Source organism: Phalaenopsis equestris, unplaced genomic scaffold (genome assembly GCF_001263595.1).
Source record: "Phalaenopsis equestris unplaced genomic scaffold, ASM126359v1 Scaffold000088, whole genome shotgun sequence".
Lineage (NCBI taxonomy): Eukaryota > Viridiplantae > Streptophyta > Magnoliopsida > Asparagales > Orchidaceae > Phalaenopsis > Phalaenopsis equestris.
In genome coordinates this window covers 674,755-694,575 of record NW_018164530.1, presented here as the reverse complement: position 1 = coordinate 694,575, position 19,821 = coordinate 674,755, and the positions used below count along the sequence as shown (strand labels likewise).

General features: G+C 34.2%; 1 protein-coding gene across 4 annotated transcripts in view; it reads left to right on the top strand.

The window, feature by feature from the left end:
* Positions 1-2,775: 2,775 nt before the first annotated feature.
* The window catches only part of LOC110019929, a 48,333-nt gene continuing 31,287 nt past the window's right edge, over positions 2,776-19,821 (top strand). For all 4 annotated transcript variants that reach the window (XM_020717809.1, XM_020717806.1, XM_020717807.1 and 1 more), the window contains exons 1-9: positions 2,776-3,061; positions 3,136-3,308; positions 6,677-6,847; positions 14,446-14,556; positions 14,637-14,714; positions 15,542-15,735; positions 15,822-15,882; positions 17,565-17,639; positions 17,913-17,990. In XM_020717809.1, coding sequence (XP_020573468.1) covers positions 2,917-3,061; positions 3,136-3,308; positions 6,677-6,847; positions 14,446-14,556; positions 14,637-14,714; positions 15,542-15,735; positions 15,822-15,882; positions 17,565-17,639; positions 17,913-17,990 — 1,086 coding nt within the window. In that variant the 5' untranslated portion in view covers positions 2,776-2,916. The remainder of the gene's footprint in view (positions 3,062-3,135; positions 3,309-6,676; positions 6,848-14,445; positions 14,557-14,636; positions 14,715-15,541; positions 15,736-15,821; positions 15,883-17,564; positions 17,640-17,912; positions 17,991-19,821) is intronic.

Below are 19,821 nucleotides of genomic sequence, written 5' to 3'. Positions count from 1 at the left end.
CCCATCAGTGAGAAAGTTAATCACATTATTGAGGGGTTCTTCCATCGTACTAAACGATTCATAGTGGCAGATGTAAGAATCTAGGACTTCATAAAAAGTGTTAATGCGGGCAGCGGTAAATTCCACAGGAAGTCTACGCGCTTGAACGATTCCATCTTCAGCATAAATCATATTAGCGTAGAACTCCTTCACCACATTTGCATCAGCTTTATTGGTGGTGTAACAAAAGTTTTCCCACCTCCGCTCGGCAATAACCAATTCAATTTCTCCTCCCGGACTCTCGAAAACTCGATCTTGAATACATTTTTTTCCTTGAAGTATCGAAGTGAATCGAGTTTGAGCCATCGCATTGACGAAGCGTGAATCGTCGAGCTCAACTCTTCTCTTTTGACGTGGAGCCATTTTTAATCTAATCAAAACAAAGAAAATTTCTAAAAATTACTTATAATATGTAAATAATGGCTTCTAATGGTAATTCAAAGATTTCAACATTAAGATCCATGAATTTCTTCCAAGATTTTCTTCATATTTTCAAATTTTCGGGTTTCCTCAATGTGGAAGAAATACATGGTGAAAATCAATTATTTAGCTTGGAGTGAAGCTCTTACCTAAAGAAGATCAAATCGGTGTAAAAAAACCTTGAAATCGTCTCCCAATCCAAGATCTATCAAGCCCTAATTCGAAAATGGCATTTTTAGGAGGAAGGGGATGATGAATTAGATATAACCCTGTAGATTCTGGAGAATTTGTCCTGTAGCCTCGGGAAAAGTGAGCCTCGGGAAAAGCTCACCGGCGGCGGCCTCGATGGCGCCGTCGGCGCCCTAGTGCAGTTCTCCACATTTTGGTCCTTTTTGCTCCAAATTCGCTCCTTTTTGCATATTTTTGCTCCATTGACCGTAATCCATCATTCCTGCAACAAAACATCAAAAATATCTTTCTTTAAAGTGCAATATCATTAAAAATAGTATAAAAGAGGTATGAAAATCTCAACATATTTTCCTTTAGTCAGCATCACAAATGAATGTACCGGCATGAGGTCGATCCAATTTAATTAAATTAATGATTCATTTTTTAAACTTTCAAGATTGATCAAAATAACGAGCAATTAGACACATGTATCCAATTGTTTGATAGGAATTTAATAAATCAAAAGTTGATGAAAGTATGTGAACATCCTTAAGCTGCTTTGATAATTTTTTTTTTCAAACTCATAAATCTTTGTACTGTTATTTTTTATTGTGTTTTCTGAAACTTTCTCATAATTTGGATTTCATACTTTCAATAAAATGTTAAACCTTGCATGTTCAACAACATTAAATGGAAACTCACGTATTATAATCATTTTAAAAATTTATCTCTCTAACATTTTGGTGATCACAACTCTATAAATTGTGAAACATTAAGATCTCGACATTTACATCAATATCAAATGACATAAAATTCAATAATTTTTAGTTTTTTCAGAAAGATCAACTCTTTGCTTACTCTTATTTTTTATTTGTTCACATTCTCTCACATGCCATAATAGTTCAGAAGTTGTTTTCATTTTAGATTTGTGAAATTTTATTCAATAACATATGCATTGCCAAAAAAATGTTGAGACCCCTTAATAATAAATGCTGTCTCTCACAAAAATAATCATAAGGATCTTGTGCAGTCCCATTCAATGGTTCAACACCAACTAACTGGTTTTAAGAATTGGATGCTATCCACTTTTGTTATTGAGGGAAGAAAAAGATGAGAGGTGGAAATGGTAATATTTAAGGTTATTTTCAAGAGAAATTTATTAACACATATTTCAACCTCGACCAGATATTCTTAATAAATTAAAGAAGTGAACCAAAAGACAAATAATATTCCTTTGCATCACTTCACCGTTGCCTCCACACATCACATATATATCTCAGATCTTATATAGAGAACATATAACTCAATGTTGAAAATAAATAATTAGATGTCACCTTAGCCACTGTAAAACTCATTTTAAAATCACATTAGAAAAACAGTAATGCAAATATTAAATTCATTACCCACTGCTTTAAAACTCCAAAATCACAATAGAAGATTACACAACCCATCAATTCAAGAAGGCAACGAGCTTTGAGGTGGAAAGAAAAATTCTATGCTAAACACAATCAATAAGGTATAGTGAATGTGAAAAAGGAATCAAGAATCACACGGTTCAAGCGTTTGAAAAGGGTTGTTCGTGAGATTGTGGCAAGAGGTTAATACATGAATTTTATTAACTAATCAAATTTAACTTTAAACTAAATGATATGAGTTTGAGTCGAAGCCAATTTTTTTGCTTAGCAATAGGACAAAATAATTATAATTAAATCAATTGATATGAATAAAAAAAAACAAAAAATCACTTGATATAAGACATTAATATGTAATTTTTAAAACAACTTTATATTTCATTAAAATTTAACATATTTTTTTAGAATTTACTTTAATATATCCACAAATTAATCATCATAGTAAGCGAGGACTCAAACTTAACTCGTCAGCTTTTCAACTCAAAATTTGAATTATACGTCATTTATGAAACAAACCTTAATAAACAACTTGCAACCTTAAGAGAGAACAATACATCTTCATATGATATCGTGAATTGATAATATCGCGGTGTTATTGTGATGATAATAATTGATAATATCGCGGTGTTATTGTGATGATAATATTATATTGAACATGATCATGATACCGTGAATTGGTGATATCATAGTGTTAGGATCCTAATACCACTAAATTCACATTCACCGTATTCCCTCCTCTCCTGATGTTGTTTCCCGCCATGTGATTACAACTACAATCATTGTAGTACTATATTCTCTCCCCTCCCGCTCCTGCCCTAGCCAGAAATTAGGGTTTGCCGGCTGTGCATCCATCTCCGCCATCGTCAGAGGAGGGCTAATGGAATCTCTAATCCCTGAAATTTCCCATCTCCTCAACAATACCATCAGCCCGGACAAAACCCTCGTTTCCGCCGCTGCCGACCGTCTCGATCGGCTCTCTTCTCAGCCCGGCTTCCTCCTTTCCCTCCTGGCCATAACCACAGGCTTGTTATTCCCCCCAACTCTAAGATACCTAACGAAGATTTATCGATTTTCTAAAAAGCTGCATTTGTTTTAGTCGGTGATTCTCAAGGTTTGAAGATAGCTGCGGCCATATATTTGAAAAACTTCTTCAGACGTCACGAGGCGGATGTTCGGGCTTCTTCTGGGCAGTACATTGAGTTTCGGAATCAGTTGGCTCAGACTTTGCTTCAAGTGGATTCTTCGGTTCTTAAAGTCTTGGTAGAAGCTGTATGTATTTCTAGTCTGAAGCGGTTTTTCTGTGTAAACATTATTTACACTTCCGAGACTATTATACCTTCATATATTTATAATTCGAAAAATTTGCTCGTTATTACATTACAATTATCTAAAATTTCACTCCCGCAGGTTCTATTGACAATGCATTGTTGCGTTTAAAATGACGAGGAACAGGATAGGGCCGCACGACTTTCCAGCAAGTTTTAGGGACAATCTTCCTAAAAAAAAACTGAAAATTTTGCATCATCTTTTAACTAGTTAAAATGCAGATGTTTTTGGCATATGCTGATTTACATGAAAGTCACTAAATTTTTATGTATTTACAAATCTAATGCCTTAATCTTTATGTTCACTCACATAACACCTTAGTTTTAAATTACATAAAATAATACTAACATTAACTAACTTAAAAGAATAAAACATATTTTCATGCACATATTTTGACATGATTTGTATATTAGAGCATCATACAATTAAATATAAAGATTTAGATGTAAATATACAAGAATTTAAAGGCATGTATGTAAATACCCTTTTTCTTTTTAGCTGATAAATCTTGTTGAGTTTTTAAAATTGTTCGTTGTGACGCTTAGTGGCTTGCTTGCCGAGGATTGAATTTTAAGGAGTAATATTACTTCTATTTTGATATTCAGAGTTTGTTTAATTTGTTGATAAATGAATTCATAGCAATTGAAATTTAGTTTATTTAAAATAATTTTGTGTTATTTTATTTTGTGTAAAATAAATACAAGTATTTATATTTATTTGTTTGTTTAAAGAAAAATAAGATCAATGAAAACACAGTCTACAATGGTGGGCAACTGTGACCAGCGATGAAGAGCATTTAGGGGCTGACTAGTTGCGGCCGGTGGAGAACAACTGTGGTCTATGGTGAACAATAACAGAGTGTGAGGATGCTGGGAGTGGTGGGTGGCGGTGGGCTATCTGCAGTAGTTTGCAGTTTATTTGAAATTGTCCAAATCTATCAAATTGACAATACACTAGTTTCAAATTGCAATGTTAATTATAAAATCATCAAAATTTTACAATGCATTTTATTTTCATTAAAAAAATACACTTAAATTTAAAGAAATCTTGTGTCACATGTCGGTTCCGGAAGGCTGTACACCCCGACAATGCACGACATGGTGAAATAAATTAAACATATTTTACATTTTTTAAAGAAAAGATTTTGTGCAAGTAATAAGGAAGAATAAATTTTATTCCATCCAATTGATGCACTAAAATAAAATTAATACTAATTGAAACAAAATTGAATTGACAATAGTAGAAACAATTATCCAAAGCCCCGAAATGGAAAAAAAAAACTAAAAGAAATATTGAAAATACCAAAAAAGAAGCAATATAAAACTAGAAGGTTTGATCCCGTGAGGTCGGTCTTGCAATGGCTGAAGGGAATCTGCTATACAGAAATATCAATGAGTGAGTTTGACAAATTAAACTTAATAAATAACAAATATTTATTAAAACACAAACAACAATAAATTGAGGCATGTAGTATGAACAATAAAACGAGTCAATTATTATATGCATATATAAAATCATAAATCAACAATATTGTGACGAGCAAAATATGTTGAATTATCTTAAGAGAAAATACAATCATTTCAAATCAGATCAAGTTTTATCCATATATAACTTATCAATTATTCATTATTCAATTTTCATTTATATAGTCGGTTTTAACGGACACCTTGAAATCAGGAAGGTTAATACCAACTCAAGGTAGCCTGATAATTTTCTGTAGAGTCGTCAAGTGGGTCCATAGACCCGACTAACTAATATCCAAAAAAGTTTCATCAACCTACATACTGCTACGAACAAACATTGCACATTTTTCTACAAGCAAGTATATATGAAATATGTTAATTTACACAAACTGACGATATGACAAATCTACGTGCAATTTATAAGTGTTAAATTCAAAATAAGATAAAATTATAATTGCAGGATTTAATCAAATATGTAGGGAGTTATGCAACAATAAAGTAAGATGATTATTTTCTTCTTTATGAACAATAAATGAAGCCTATAACACATGTAAAATAAAAAATTAAAATGAAGTAGCAAGGGCATGTCTGTCAATCCTATAAAATAATTATGAATATACTACAACAATAATGATAACGCCCTTAACTTAAAAATGTACATTTATACTCTAATAAAAAATAATTACTTACCTCGAAGCGGCCAAAACTAAACTTGTCCTTTGCAAATTAGAAGTCCTAATTATCAATAGTTTTGCATGTAAACAATTTAAAACTAGTTATTAAATAAGTTAGGTGTAATGAAAATTAATATATTATTATTATTATATTCTTGGAAGAAATTATAAAATCAATTAAAGTTATCTCTCCACCAAAGAAAAATGAATAAGTTCACTTATCTAGACACACACACTCTTATATACTCGCATACATATACTTATGAATATGTATAATAGAAATTATTACTAAACACAATTGCATTAAAGTAAAAGAGGAGAAAAAAAAAAAGAAATATACGGAGGGCTTATGATGCTTGCTCGATCAAGAAAAGATGGAGAAAGAGGAGGAAGAGGAGAGCAACTTTGGTTTCTGCTTTCGGCTAGGTTTGGTGTGAGACGGAGGATGAAATGAGAAAGAGAAATGTTACTAGGGTTATGGAAGGATGAAGGTGAAGTTCGGTTTGTGCCCTAGCGCACACTCTACTTATATAGGATAGAGAGGCCATGCAGTGGATCAAATTGGGAAGGCAACAAGTGAGAGTGGGAAGGAGAGAAGGAAAGAATCTCGGGAGTCCAAATCGGGAATGCGATAACGGCACAATCGCGAGAAGAAGGAAAGGATTGCAATTCGTAAAGGTGGTTAACAAAAGGGGAAGAAAAAACACTTGATTTGTGCGATCCGGGAGGCAGTGCTGTGCGGCATTGACGCGGGATTCACAAGAAATATTTTAAAATCTTACACATTGCATTAGTTTAATTTACTCTCAAAATTCAGTCTACCAAATGGCTTCTTAATGAGTTTGATACTGTTTGAAGGGTTTTTTTTACATTTATAAATAGAGAGGGCAACGTTAAACATATAAACTTTAAAGTCTTGTTTTGATAAACGAGTTACCGTTGTAGTTCAACCATTCTTTAATACTTGAATTTAACAGCCATGCAACTTTCCTTTTTAACATCATTTCTGTGGAGGTGGGACCTTTTATTTCTTTTCATTTAAGATATGGCTTTTCCTGTCTCCTGATATTTTTCTTTTACTCTTTTAATTTCCAGCTTATTTCATTATACTTCATCGAGCTACCAACATTTTCTATTATTTTTTTCTCATTTTCCTTTTTACGTCATAATGCAGTTTCTTGGGGTTATTACTACTGATTTTGTGAAGGAGAACTGCTGGCCTGACCTCATCCCTGAGCTTAGATCAGTGATTCAAAACAGTAAACTTATTAGACAGTCTCCATGTTCTCAGTGGAAGACAATTAATGCCCTTATTGTTCTGCAAACAACCATTAGACCCTTCCAGGTAACACCTTGATGAACAAAGGGTTTTTCCTTCAATACTTAGCTTTCCTGGGGCAATCAGCAGAAACTTTGAATGACAGATTTTTATATGCTTATGCTGCTTAATTAGCTTATAATGCAAGTAATTTACAATATACATTTAATATTTTGTCATATGATGCCAAAACTAATCAATGTTGACATTTCAAGTTGTCTTTTGTCACAATTTGATATATTTTAAGATAATTAAGCCATTAATGTGCAAAGAATGCGCTGGGCTTTGATATTTAATTGATTTAATTTACTGCTTTTCTTGTTAGCTAAGTGAACATCATCCCACTATTTAGATAAAACTTTTGCCAAGGTGACGTTCCATCACACTTTTCACACCAAATAGAGTGTGATTTAACTCTAGTCACAATTACTTGAAGCGTGAGTTAGCAAGATAAGATGATAACTCAGCAAATAGCCTAAACTATTCTCAAGAATACCTCGAAACTTTTTCCTTGTCCTTTATACTTTTCTCAGCACTTTATGCTTAAAGTTGGTAACAATCCAACATTGCTAATAGGGTAAGTTGTGTTTTGTGACGCTATATATTAGAACAACTTGACTCTTTTTATTGCAGGCATGTTTATGATGCAAAATTGTGCACAATTTAGTAACGTGGAATGGCACAACCTCTACGCCATTTTCATGGTGAAGTGTAGGGGTTAAATGGCATGCATTATTTGTTGTATAGGTGGATAATAGTGCATAGTGTATACCCTTTTTAGCTTGTGCTATTTGATTGTTACGATTAAGGATTTTAAGTTAATACTGACATTACTTATATTTATATTTTTTAATTTAATTTAATTTTATTTAGTGTTTATTAAGGTAACTCGAGAGCTAATTGTACACACAATTGGCTTAAACTAACACGAAAAAGGTCAATGCTAGCAAGTGAAGTGGTGGATCCTTGAAGTTATCAACGTTGACTTAGCATGTAACTTATTATTAGTTTTGGCTTGGAAAATGGAGGTCAATGTTATCATGCAATCTTTTCATGCTTTCAAATTCAAAAAAGGCGATTTTCTTGGTTTTGGAAGAGGCTGACTTCAATGTCGATAAATGGACGCTTTTATATGCGAAAGCTTTGATGTTCTTAATTTCACTACAAGTGTAGTGTTGCTTTTGTTTTTTCCTACTTAAAATTTGATATTGATTTCTGTCCTTAATATTTTTAAAATCAACTTATATATATATACTTATTCAGCTATCTCATGATACATATTGCACTCGTATTTTCTCTCGTAAAACTATCAAGATTGACAATCGTTTTATGAAGATTCTGAAGTGGACAGTCGGTTTTGATCTAAAAGCGGAGTCTCCTATTATTCCTGTTTGGATAAAGTTTTCGAGGTTAAAATTACCATCTTTTCAACATGGAAATCCTCTACTTTTTAGCAACTGTTTTCGCTAAGCCTCTCAAGGTGGATAATCCTACGCTTGCTGTCGCTAAACCCTCTTTTGCTTATGTGTTAGTTGAGAGAGATATCACTCAACCAGCTCCGAATGAGATATGAATTGACACTATTCACAACGGGTATTGACAAAAGGTTAAAATGGAACCACATCTGCCCTATTGCTCTCATTGTAGTATGTTTGAACACAACTCTACTATTTGTTTTCGACTGCATCCTCATCTAACGCCAAATATCACAAAAGAACAACCACCTATTATCCCTGTTGAGAAGATGCAACCTAATCCTCTTCCCAACACTGCTGTTCCTGAGGAAGAACTGAGGAAGAACAAAGAACAACTTACTACAGCTACAGATCTAGTTGTGCATATGCCACCCACTGTTATTGAAGAAACTCATTTACACGTCAAGACACACGAGAGTGCTCCTTTGATCCAATAACAGATCACCCGGTACAATATGTAGTTGCTTCTAACTTTCAACAATCTGCACAGCTCCAGCACACATTAGACCGAGATTAGGTGAGCCAATCTTCAGATGAAGAATGACAGGTCTATTCCAGGAGGAAAAAGAAGAATGGAGGTCGACTCCAGCTCGGAAATATATTGGATGATACATTGGTTACTACTGACAATGACAATCATCTCACCAACTTATTAGCTTGCTCATTTCTTGGAACCAGAGGCAGAGACAAATCCAAATTGGGTGCTCTCTAGTCACCTGATACTTTGTATTTCAACAGTTTTAGACTTTTTTCTTTTTGTCTCTAATGTACTTTTCAATATTTTCTAGTTTTGGAACCCATTTTGGTTTTGGTTTTGGTGTTGGCAGGGAGCCATGTTTTGGGCTCTCCAACACATTTTATCAGAATCTTACTTTTTAGTTAATATATTAGCCTTTTTGGGCTTTCATAAATAAATAAATAAATAAATAAATGTATATATATATATGTATATATATATATATGTTTGTGTGTGTGCGCTCCTCAAATTTGACAATTTTAAGGAGTTAATTGGTGAGGGATTTTTGTATGTCGCCACAAAAAACATTTGGAGGACTTCTATGTAGATGACCAAACTCGATATTTTGAAGAATAATATATCTTCCCAAAGGAAAGAAAATAATCTTAAGAATGAGCCTAATCACCCCAATGACGAAAGCCTTCGTCAGTCTACAGAACCATGGTTTTTTCTTTTATCTTACGGGTGTAAGATAAGATTTTTTTTTTTTAATTCTGAGGTCTCATTTCTAATAAAAGCAAACTCTCATAGTTAATTACATTTATAGAGCCTTGAGTTCTAAAGAAACTCTCGATTAATGCAATGAGTCAAATCATTAGAGGTCAGAATTTCAAGATTGGAGTGGTTGTAAATAAGTAAATGATTTAAATTGGAAGAATTAAACTCAAAGGGATGCGACTTATAGTTCGATGATAATGTATCATTGGAAAGACCAACATGAAGGGATTTGACTGTCCAATGAAGGAGGTCTATATTCGAAGAGTGATGGTTTAAAAGTTTGAAAATACTGATAATGAGTTTGAATTAATTAGATGAGGTCAAAAGGTGAATCAAGAGTAGCTTTTTTGACCAGCACAAGTAATTGAAATCCCTAAGTTAAGAAAAAAAAGCAGGTAAGAATGATTTCTAGATAAGAAATGAAAACCCTAAACTCTATAGGGAATTTTAAGGAGCGGATTAGCCTAGACTTTGGGAATAACATCTCTGGTCAGGATTCCCATGGCTTTTCATCGTCTTGGGGACATTGGTATCCACTAACTACAAACAACCTCATAACCATGAATCCTCCTTAAACACTGTAACGTAGGGGATTTGTAGTTTTGAAGCGGTCGGTCTGAAATGCCTTCGTCAGGAACCATTGGTTATATCATTCTAAGACTGTCCCTCTAGTCTCAGGGGATATGTTTATTGTTTTGTATGCCCTAGTCCTTAACACTAATTAGGGTACCTATCAAACTAACCTAAGTATCTATACTTTGACTAACTTGGGGTAAGTATATGATTCTCAGTTTGGTGTCTAAATCAGCTAAACTAAGGTTCATATCAAATATGCTTAGGTTTTGTTCTTATTTTTTATCTTGGTGTATTTTGAATGTTATTTGAGATTCAATGTTTAATCCATATTTTGTTTTAGCTCCTAAGTTTGTCACTTATGACGAGAAATTAAAGTTTTCTTTAAGTTTTTGAGTTTAATTTTGTTTAGGATTTAATTTTGATGTTTGTGGAGAAAATCATCTTGTGAGGTTTTTATTCTTCGTTTTTATTTTGTCTTATTTGTCATTTTTTATTTTTGAAGATTATACATGAAATGACACATAAGGTGACATATAAAATACATACAATTAGCTTTAGATTAGAATTGGGTTAGATTGAGCTGAAATGAGCTAGATTCTGAGCTTGAGTCAGCTCAAAATTGAGCTCAGATATGACATGGGTTAGCTAGTTTGTGGTTGACCTGGGTTGGACCTAGGTTGGATTGGGTCGGAACTGGTTTGACTCGGGTTAACTTGGGTTGGAATGGGTTGAACTTGGTGGATTAAAATTGGGTTAGATTGAGCTGAAATTAACTAGATTTTTAGCTCGGGTTAGCTCAGAATTGAGCTCAGATATGACATGGGTCAGCTAGTTTAGGGTTGACTTGGGTTGGACCTAGACTGGATTGAGTCGGAATTGGGTTGGCTGGGGTTAACCCGGGTTAACCTGGGTTGGACTGGGTTGAACTTGAATCGACTTAGGTTGACCTGAGTTAGATCTAGATTGAACGTGGGTGGATCAGGTCAGGTCTGAGTTGGACTGTGTTGAACTGGATCAGACCTAAATTAGACCAAGTATGACTTAGGTTATGTCGGGTTGGACCTGGGTACCTGAGTTGGACCTAGATTGACTTGGGTTGTCCCAGGTTGGACATGTTTTGGGTCAAGTCAGGTTTGATTTAGGTTAGATGTGGGTTGTGTCAGACTTGAGTTTGGGTCATGTCGAACCTGGTTTGGGTTAGGTCAAAATTGAGTTTGGGTAATGTCAGACCTGGGTTTGGTTAGGTCCGACCTGGGTTTGTGTTAAGTCAAACTTGAGTTTGTGTTAAGTCAGACATGGTTGGGTTAGGTCATACTTGGGTTTGGGTTAGGTCAAATCTGGGTTGGGTTTATCAAACATGGGTTGGGTTAGGTCAGACTTAGGTTTGGGTTAAGTCACAATTGGGTTGGTTTAGGTTAGGCCTGAGTTTGGGTTAAGTCAGACCTGGGTTGGGTTAGGTCAGACTTTGGTTTGGTTTAGGTTAGACCTGGGTTTGGTTTAAGATTAGGTCGAATTTGGGTCGACATGAGTCGAACCCAAACCTAAACCTAATCCATGGCTATTCAGCAGGTTAACCTAGACTAGACTTAACTTGAAAATTAAATGCTTGAGTTAGAAGAGGAGAGGAGACTTACCAGAGAGAAGTCTGATCGAACAAGGAGGAAGCTCGTCGATAGACTTCTTCCTTCTTCTTCCTATGTTCCTCTATTCGACTAGTCCGAGACTTCGAGGTATTCAAGCCCTCCAGTCATGGTGGAAAGGTCGCCTACTCATAGGCTAGGAAGGCCGTATGTGGCCGTTAGTTGGGTGGTGAGTCGACGACTACGTTCATTCCGACGGTCCTGCGGAGAAATGGGTGAGTTGTCTCCGGATCCATGGATGAAGGCCTCAGATTGCTGGCATGGCACGAAAAGTGATCATGCCAAGTGATCACACTGTAAATACCTGGGCGTGGTCACGCCTAAATCGGGCATGACTACGCTGAGATACTTATGGGTGTCGTTATGCCCATGCCTGGCAGACCAAAAAAAGGCATGATGAACTTTAGGTTAATGTGGCTACTCGAGATTAATTAGTAATGTTCATTTAAGTCGTATGTGCCTAAAAAATGAGGTCAACATTAATCAACTAAAGTATTGCTCTTCTTAAGAGCTCAAATTTTCTAATCTATAAAAGGTTACAAAGAGCTATTAGTTGATATGATAATGGTAATATTAAGGTTTTTAGAACCAATTCGGCCCTTGGACAGATTGAAGGGGAATGTTCAAGATTCAATTGGGATTTAAAGAAGGGTTAAACTATGGCAATTTATTATTATTATAATTATTTAAATGATGTTTTATCTTTAATAATGCTGACAAGCTATTGGTTATACAACATTCGTTCCAAGGAAAAATAATTTCAACTGCTCTAGAGCTCTTTGAGCCAAATTTGCCACCCATTGGTTGAGCAAGCCCTTGATCCAAGAAAGGAAAAAATATAATATACAATGTAGTTGCCCCTACTTATTTCTCGTTTTGCTTTTGATTTCTCAAGCTTTGCCTCTTGTAAGGTCATGTCTAGGTTCATTAGGTTGCTCTTTTGAAGTTTATAATGAACATAACAAATAAATACAAGCAACACAACCTGCTATGCAAGATTAATCTCGATACATACATAGTTTTAAATTGATACATGTTTAAACTAACAATAACGACGATGATAATGATAATGATAATGATAATGATGATAATAATAATAATAATAATAATAATAATAATAATAATAATAATAATAATAATAATAATAATAAAACCTTAAAATTTATTTTATCAAAACATTCAAATATTGCATTTTATTTAATTAGAGCCCTTTTGTATTTTTAATTATATTTCATTTTAGGAGTCTTCTTAGGCCTATCATTAACAAATTTTATGCCAATTATGGTACATCCGTTTTTATTTTTTATTTTTTTTTTCAAATATTTATATTTTCATTTTTTGTGCACATGTATAATAGAGTTTCCAACTTGCACCATAAGGGAGTGACTCCTATAATGAACTCAAATGTTTATTTTTCAATTAATTTGCATTTAATTTCTTATAATCATTGAAACATTAGTCAGATTTCTGTGCAAATGCAGTATGGAACATCTTAAAATATTTCATATTCATCTAATTTATTTATATTATAATGGTCTAATATTTGAAAACTTAAATTTCCTTTTAAAATTAAAATATAATACAAATTAAAAAGTAATTATTCACCTCATTTTCACTTCATAAAGTAATCCCTTAGGAATTTTGTTACTTCTTTTCCTTTAGCTTTCTTGTAACTTCAATTTTTAAATATTAACTTCTGTTGATTTCTTCTCATCACGAAAGTAAAGATACTATTTACCAACAGCAAGGATTCTCTTGTCCCAAACCTCACGTGAAGTTCATTTTCTCTTCTCACACACATTCGCTCCCTTTGTTCATCTTCTCTGTCTCACATTACAATTTTCACACATCTTCTAATTAACGGAATTGAGTTGTCGGTTTTGCCGAACCAACACGGGTTATATATATATATATATTTCGGTTATTGCAGTTATCTGGTAACATGTTGGCTTGCTGTTTTTATTTAAATTAAATTTTTTTTTTTGAAATAATGGCATCAATGTTTTGAAATAAATTCTCACATTGCTGAACTTAACTATAAGAGGTGCAATTTTATTTATGAGAATCTTTTCTTTTGGTTCTGTAATGAGACAAGTTTGTATTGGAGTTGATTTTCTTTCAGTAGTCAATGCTAAGTTGGACCAGGCTGATGCTTGTTTACAATGGTATCAGCCGTATTTTTTATTCTCCCTCTGAATTGAACTTGAGAAGCTATTTGAATGTGACAACTTTCATTTGCTTGCTTGCTTGTTATTAAAATTCATTCATAATTTTTGCATTCACTATAGCGGTTCTGTTTATTTGAGTGGGGTTTGATTCAATTGAGCTTGTTGTATTTCCCTTTTCCATTGAGCCTTCTTAACATATCCAGATTTAATCATGTTACCTCCCCAACAACAGTTCAATTAAAAAACACAAGCAAAACAATTTAAAGAAAATGGGAGATTCCTAAGATTATAAAATTTCATCACTTCAAAACTGTCTTTTTTTTCTATGGCCATTTTTTCAGCTCATTCATAACTCGATGGTCCCATTTATTTAAATTTTATTTTTAAAAGTTTAATCACTGTATGGCAAATCATAAGTATCCTGCATTATACTTTGTTCAGCTCAAAAACTTTATTTTTTCAAGTTCGTTTTAATGCTACTGAAATGTTTGCGTTTAAATTTCTCCAAGCTGACGTTTTTCTCATTTTCCAGTACTTTTTGAATCCTAAAGTACCAAAGGAACCTGTACCATCACAATTGGAGCTAATAGCGGAAGACATTCTCGTTCCTTTACAAGCAACATTCCATTTATTTGTTGATAAGGTCGTGTGATCATAGTTAACTTATATCTTAATTATTCATTGATGGTTCCTCAGTTATTCTTATTCGCTAATTAATGACAGGCTTTATCATGTCCAGACAGAATAGAAATGGAAAATGAAGAAGTTCTTCTTATTATATGCAAATGCATCTACTTTAGTGTAAGTTCTAATATAAGCATAGTTTATTTAAATGTTATTTCATTGTCAAAACTACAAGTATTCCATGCCTTGTTTTATGCTTGCTCATGACATTCTTGAATTTGAGGTCTTAAGCCTGTAGCTTTACGATATGGTTAAGCAGCTTCATTGTTATGTCACCTCTACTTGTAACAATGGATCCGATAGATAAAACCATTCTGAATACTTAATAAAAGAAACAGAGCATGAACTAATCGATGGTCCATGATAATTCTGCACAAATTTATACGTCTTGTTGAATTTGCACAACTATTCCTTTTCTTTTGTCTTCATATTGACTGCCTTCATGGAGTGGCGGACTGGGTAACTATTGTCTTGATTGGTGTCCTGTTCCAACTCAAGATTCTGGATACACCGGAATAAACATACTAATAGAATGCTGTTTTTTTAACTTTGTATATTTATTTTGTTTACTCACTCGCATGCATTAGAATTTGTTGAACAAGTGCACATGGATTTATGGTTTCAAAAAAACTATTTATTAATGCATGTCTTGTCAAACTTGGAAGTACATTGCTTTACATTTTTTCAATTTAATTTTGTACTTGTAGATAGTTTTCAGAAATATGTATCTTAATGCATCATGTATGTGTCCTTAGTGATTTTCAATGTAACTGCAAACATTAGATTTTTAAGATTCAATTATCTTTTGCTTTCACATATATTAGTGGGATGCCACAATGAAACTGCTTCTGCTTCATTTTGCTTGCTTTTAGAGCTTGTAATAAGATGCCTGTTTTGTTTTTTACTTTTTTATTTTGAAAATTTATCATTAATTAGTTTTACAGGTGAGGTCTTATATGCCTTCTGCATTGAGATTTGCTCTGCCAACTTATTGTAATGACTGGTTTCGGGTATTGGATTCGTTGAGCTTAGGCAGTGCTTTATCTGGAGATGGACACTTGTTGAGGTTAAAGGTCATGAAGAGAATTCTAGCAATATTTTGTGCTTTGGTCACTCGCCATCGAAAGCATTGTGACAAGTATATTTTTTTCTAATAAGAGATGTTTTTATATGTGCAATATAGATCTCCATTATAAATGGTATTATACACTTCTCTATTCTCAGGTTGATGCCAAATATCTTAAAATGTGCTATCAAAATAGTCAAGCAGAGTCCTAATAATTGTGTAAGTTCATATCGGTGTACTTATTAATATTTGATTCATGAAATTAGAACTTGTTTTTTAGATAGCAATAAAATAATATAATTCCATATTTATTTGTTTGTTTGTTTATATTTTGCCCAGCAATATTAACTTTAAAAATTGAAACAATGGCATTGTTTCAAAGCATTTTGAAGTTGGAATAATATCATAAAAAGGGATTTTGTGGAATTCTGTCCCTGTTGGGTGGCCCAGACCTCCGACCACATGGGACCCACAGGTTCGATCTGTGAAAGCTATTGGTGGGAGTTTTGCTATTTCAGCTTTATTCTTTTTTATTTTTTACTTATTATATTGTATGTCTTTCATTCTTTGCTTGTTTTTATGTTTAATATGTTGTAATAGTTTTTATTATGTTTGCCCTAGCTTATCTCATATAATAAGAGGAAATGATGTAAACTTGTTTTTGATGGAATAAGTCAATATGACTTCTACACCTTTCTTCGTAGTATCATAGCCCTAGTGAGAATCCTGGCTGCTATGAGCTCCTCTGCCTGCCTTCTTCTGCTTGTCGTCCTTCTATCAGCCCTCATATCTCTGCCGCAGCCCCGTTACCAGCCTGCACTCCATCAGCTTTCCTACAACAGTCCTTATTCATTTGGAATATCTGCTTCTCCCCTTCCTCGTTTTAGACTATCGACTTTATTTCATCTTCTTTGAGAAATTGGCCACAAGGACTAAAATATTTTCCCCTTCTTTGTGTGGCCAAGCCATCACCACACTATGCTTCATGTTGCCATTCTTCTTCGCAGCCTCATGATGACGATCGACTCCAATTGATTTGATTTACGTTGCATGCAAAATTGATTATCATGGCTTTATCACATGAGGATTTGATTATTGGTTCAATTTATTTTACTAGATATATTTATTCTAGTTTGTAAACCATTTGATTATTTGGTTGGGTTGAGATTTGGATCTTTTTAAACAAGATTGTAATAGCTTGATGTGCTTAAAAAGTAATAAAATGTTATTTTGGATATTTAATAAAAAAAACGAGACAAATTTTTATTATAAGAATAATATTAAATATCATGAAGATACCACTTTTGAGTACTTAAAAGATTATATGTATATATATATATATATATATACCACTCTTTTATTTCTTAATTATGAATAACAATCTTTCACCATTTATTTTTATTATTTATTTTGTATATTATAAATGCTTGATATCTTTGGATGGGTGAGCCCGGGTGAACCATTCCTGTTAGTAGAGACAAACATGCTCTACAAGAGTACGGTTATGTCAGATCCCTAATGTTTTAGTTTTATTGTGTTGGGGCGCTTTATGTGATATTTGTCAAATTCTGTCTTGGAGTCCTTGAGATGCTAGTCAGATTTGGAAACTGCCTAACCCATTTGATAGAAATGGTAAATTTTTTGATTTTCTTTTAGTTTTCTTATAATGCGGATATTTGAATTGTTTTAGTAAGAGTTTCATGTTATATTTTAAACCATTCCACTGGATGTCACCATATCAATTCATGATATGTAAATTTTTTTTTTGGGTTCTATGGATACATTTTGTTCATCTTGATGTCCTCGTTAATAAATAAAACATGCACATATTTTTAGAACTTTTTTGCTCTCCAACAAGCATTTCTTTTATGTATGTTTACAAGACATTTGTTGTCTTGCAGATTTTGGGTGCTCTGCCAGAGCGGATTGTATCTCTGGCTTTTGATGTAATTTCACATGTTCTTGAAACTGGCCCTGTAAGTTTATAAAAATCCTCCTTTTTCTTAGGTACTCTTCCTGCTAGTGCTATTTCTGCTCTTGAATATTCTGTTTGCCAGTTTCATTACAAATTATCAATGTGAGATAATTTATGACATTCTATTAATTATGCTTTCTACGAGGAAGAAATCCAACTGCATGAATGCTTAATTTCTTTGCTGAACGTAGCAAACGTTGCTCACCTTTTGCTGAAAAATTTTACTTAACTCATGTTATATTTTTATATATTGTAGCTCTTTTAATTTCTACAGGGGTGGAGGTTGGTATCACCACATTTTTCTTCACTTTTGGAGTTAGCAATCTTTCCTGCCGTTGCATTGAATCAGAAAGTAAGCTCTATTCTCTCCCTTGTGGTCAGCGTCATACTTATTTATACCATGTAACATTTATTTTCATAATTGGTGCCTATCTGCGTGGTTTGTTTCAATTGGAAAAATTATTGAGTTATTCATGGGAAAATTTGTTTTAATTAACAATAATCAACTAAAGTTTGCATTGCAAAGTTGGGCATTGGAGATGAACATTCCACTTTAGGGTACCTAGTAATAGGTCCAAATTTACATGCAATTGAAGTGAGAATGAGTTATACTTCTTTAGTAGCCACTGCTGTCATTGATATTAGAAGTTTATCCTTTTAGTCAACATTTGTTTAGAGGAAGTTAACAATAAAAGCTTTTAAATTGTTAAAAAAAGCTTGGATTCCATGGAACTCAATTTGCCCCAACAACTATGTATGTCCTCCTTTCTAGTATAATATAATTATTTATTTCTCTTGCCTCTCCGAGATGCCTTTCATGGCCTCACAGTCAACACCGTACTACCTGCTCCACCACCGAGCCGGAGGGGTTCAAGCCACTCTCACGACACATCAGACTGAACCGCCCGTGAACTAATTTAGGAAGATTCAATAGTACATGCGGGACACATATTGAGGTGGTTGTTTGCTCGTAAGTGAGAAAAGGACCTTTAGGTATCTTGAGAGATGGTGCAGTCACCAGTGGGATCTAGGGTTAAATTACGACGAAACAGAAGCTTTGCCCTATGACGTCGAAGCTCTCCCAATCTGGGAGACTGACCTGGGGCGCTAAAAGCCGCCCTTATAGCGGGGTGCTTAAAACACGCGTGGCCAGAAGCCCTGCGAACCATCGTAAGACGGGATCACAAACAAGCGAATGCTGCCCTTCCTTTGGTGCTCTTCTGCATATAGGAAGTTTATTTTTTTGGACTCTTCTTGCCTCCCCACTCCTTTTTGTGTGGGAGTTTCCTTTTTATGTCTTTTGTAATTTTCTCCAGTGAAAGTCTATAAATTGTTGTTTTCTATTTATAAGGGACAATTTTTGCTGTGTTTATTTTCAAATTCGTGTATGGAGTATTTCTCCTAGTTCTAGGGCTCTATCCAATGAGGTGGTGGTGCTCCGATTGTATCATAATCCAAGATGTTGTATCCTTTCCTTCTACCTTTCTCGAATCTGGTCCTCCCCTCTCCTTAGTCGTCGACCTTCCCCTCCGTCACCCCAACAACTGACCGACCCTTTGTTGGAGGTTATTACTGCTATCTCCTCCCTTCATCTCAACACTCGACCGCCCATTACCTGTAGCCATACCTTGCTGTCCCGCCTTCCTACCTCCTCTCCAACTCCTCCCATCCACCCCCATTGCCCGCCTCTGACGACCTATGACCCTTCCTACTTGTTGTCCCTACCGTTCTACACTTCTTCCCTTTGCTGCAGCCAACATCCCTTGGCTGCCACTATCCCTTCTAATAATTCCTATCCCTCTAGCCGACCTGCACCACCCATTTGGATACATCTTAGGGGTGTTTGCTTGTGTCGTTTATGTTTTGTGCTGTTGCGTCAGGTTGCATTGTGTTGTAATCTTATCTTCTTTTTTAATAAAAGTTTGCTTTTGTATTTCGCTAAATCCTAACTAGTTCCGATACTAGTTCTTATCAACTATAAATAATTTGACACACCTTTTCTTAGGTGAATATATAAATTATGTTCCGCACACTTACTCGTGACATAGTGGTTGGGGGTTTAGTTTCTCACTATGAGAATGCAGGTTTGAATCCCACATATTACTTTTTTGGGCTCAATTTCTCCTGAAATAAATAAATAAATGCAATATGTATATATATATATATATATGTTCCTCAGTTAT